Source organism: Lepidothrix coronata, unplaced genomic scaffold, assembly GCF_001604755.1.
Source record: "Lepidothrix coronata isolate B3197 unplaced genomic scaffold, Lepidothrix_coronata-1.0 Scaffold39, whole genome shotgun sequence".
NCBI lineage: Eukaryota > Metazoa > Chordata > Aves > Passeriformes > Pipridae > Lepidothrix > Lepidothrix coronata.
Window position 1 is genome coordinate 5163781 of NW_016690219.1, and position 2634 is coordinate 5166414.

Here is a 2634-nt window from a genome sequence, read left to right on the forward strand (position 1 = left end):
ATATAACATGTACTTCTTTCCCTCCCTTTAAGCATTCTTTCAGTTAGAAAAGAGATTTTTATTAATTTTTTACAAGAAAATAAGTGGCACAGAGTAACTGTTTAAAGTGATGGCCAAATCCTAACAGGACTCATGGTATTAAGCAGTTACTCAGGCATGAAGAAGTGTCTCCAAGATCTTTAGCACAGCCTGTGCTAGAACTGAACCTCTCTGAAAAACCTGGAGCAAACCAGTACTCCAAGTTTCACTCTCTGGACCAAAATGCTGGATGTATCCCTTACCAGCCCTTGTTCTGAACACACAAACCACTCTAGAACCAAGTGCCAACTCCCAACCTTATATCCCATCCTTGTGCTGCCTCTTGTGCTTTTCCAGCAGTTTCTGGGTAGGCAGTGCCACATTACACCTCTCGCAGGTGTACTTTTTTCGGTGTGTTTTTATGTGCTTTTGGAAAGCCCCTTTATCCAGCGTGGAGTATTTACACCTCCTGCAGCGCAGCCTCGAGTGAGTCAGCAGGTGGCGCTTGAGGTGGCTGGAGGTGCGGAAGGCCAGGGCACACTGCCCACACTGGAACGGCTTCTCCCCGGTGTGGATCCGCAGGTGGGGCTTCATGTTCCCGTTGTGGGCCGTGCAATAGCCACACTCCTCACACCGGTACGTTTTCACAGGGAGCTCCTTGTGCTCGCAGAGGTGAGCTGTGCCCAGCGATGAGCTTCCCTCGCCGGAGTGCGAAGCCAGGTGACGTTTCAGGGCCAGCCATTGGTTTGTGGAGTAGTCACAGTTCCTGCACTTGAAATGCTCTGTGTTAAAATGTGTCACTCTGTGTCTCTTCAGGTGGCTGGAAGTACGAAACTTCATCTGGCAAACAGTGCAGCTGTAAGGTTTCTCACCCGTGTGAGTTCTTATGTGGAGTTCAAGGTTGCTTAAACTGTAAGTATTGTACCTGCACTCTGCACACTGGTAGAATGATGGCTGACTTTGTGCTAGCAAATCGTTTTTGCTGTCCCTCTGAACATCTGGCCGTACTCCAAAGACTTTTGAACCAAGCAAGGAGCTGTTTGAACCTTCTGAGGAACCAAAATCCCTTTCTGGACACGTGCCTCCATGAATTTCACGATGCAATTCAAGATTTTCCAAACACTTCTCTACATAGAGGCAACTGCCCAACTTCTGTTCATTCTTTACATGAAGGAGGCTGTGTTTCTGCAAACGGTTGGATGTTTTAAATGTCTTATTGCAATCTTTACATACAAATGGTCTTTCATCTGTATGTATCTTTAGGTGCAGCCTGAAGTTGTTCTGAACATCAGTAGCATAACTGCAGTGTTGGCACATGTATGTTCTGAATGTATTTGAAGTGGAAGAACATGAATCCTTTGAGTTTTCCACAAAGGTATGGTATGCACTGTCATCTTGCACTTGTGAATGAGAGGCCTCTGATTTGAAGAGAGGTTCCTCTTTGTAAAGGACAGCATCCATTTTGTGTGAAGTCCGAGTGACTTCTGATCTATTCCCAGTAATAGCCAGGCTGTTGCTTCCAAGACTGTTTTCAGGGAATTTCTTTCCAGAGCACATTTTTTTATTGCCCTGCACATCACCTGCTTGCTCACAGTCTACTTCTGAAGCCAGCATTGCCCCACTGAGACAATCATTTTCTCTACCAAAGAGAGAAACGTGGCCCTGAGAATCACTCTCAGCTTTGCCTATTTTGTGGTATTTCTTGCTCTGATCTCTATAACCATTAGCCTCAAACTGTTCATGAAATTTCTTGTGCAAGCTGAGATCTCCTTTAGCGTAAAACACCAGGTTACGTTCAGCACATGAATAATTCTTTAAAGATCTTCGAGTTCTTTTTCTTCCACTTACCCAGTCAAGTTCCTGCCCTTGGCACGTTTCTGTCCCTGTGTGGAGCCTCCTGTGTCTCTTTAACTCCAAGCTGCTGCTGAAAGCTGACTGGAAGAACTCCCAGGAACATGGTTTAGCCCCTGTGTGGATGGAGCTGTGCCTCACCATGCTTGCAAAATACAGTGAAAAGAAGCTGCAGAATCTGCACTGGTACAGCTTATACCCAGCATGCCAGTACATGTGAGTTAACAGGCAGGAAAAGGTAGTGCAGGAGTAGTCACACTGAGGGCACTGGTATGGTGGTCTCTCTTTATGGCCCTTCATGTGATGAATAAAACTCCTTGGATTTGATGAAGCAAAGAAACACATTCTGCAGGAAAAACTAACTGGCACACACAGAGGTGTAAAGTCCCTTTCAATTTTAACAAAAAAATTCTCATATTTACGTTCTCTTTTCTTGGTCTCAGATGTTCTCTGCCTCCCTTTTCTTGCATTTGTTCTGTTTTTTCTTGCCTTTTGCAACCTGGTAATTTTTTTATGCAATTTAAGGTGATTCTTAAGGTTGAAAAAGAAGAAAAAGGTTCTTTTACAAAAGCAGCATTTATGTATTTTCTCATCTTTGTGAGCTGAATAAATGTGTTTCTTTAGGTGTGCACTGCATTTATACATAGAGCTGCAAAACCTGCACTTGGAATTCAATCTTTCATGCTTATTTGTAGAACGAGATGTTTCAGAAAGGTGTGAGAGGGTCAAAGTATTACTTTGCCACACTAAACCTTCTTGCTGGCT

At 44.2% G+C, this 2634-nt stretch overlaps 1 protein-coding gene across 1 annotated transcript in view; it reads right to left on the reverse strand.

The window, feature by feature from the left end:
- The window catches only part of LOC108496354 (zinc finger protein 420-like), a 4853-nt gene continuing 2219 nt past the window's right edge, over nucleotides 1-2634 (reverse strand). The window contains exon 4 of the mRNA XM_017812990.1: nucleotides 1-2632. Coding sequence (XP_017668479.1) covers nucleotides 337-2632 — 2296 coding nt within the window. The 3' untranslated portion in view covers nucleotides 1-336. The remainder of the gene's footprint in view (nucleotides 2633-2634) is intronic.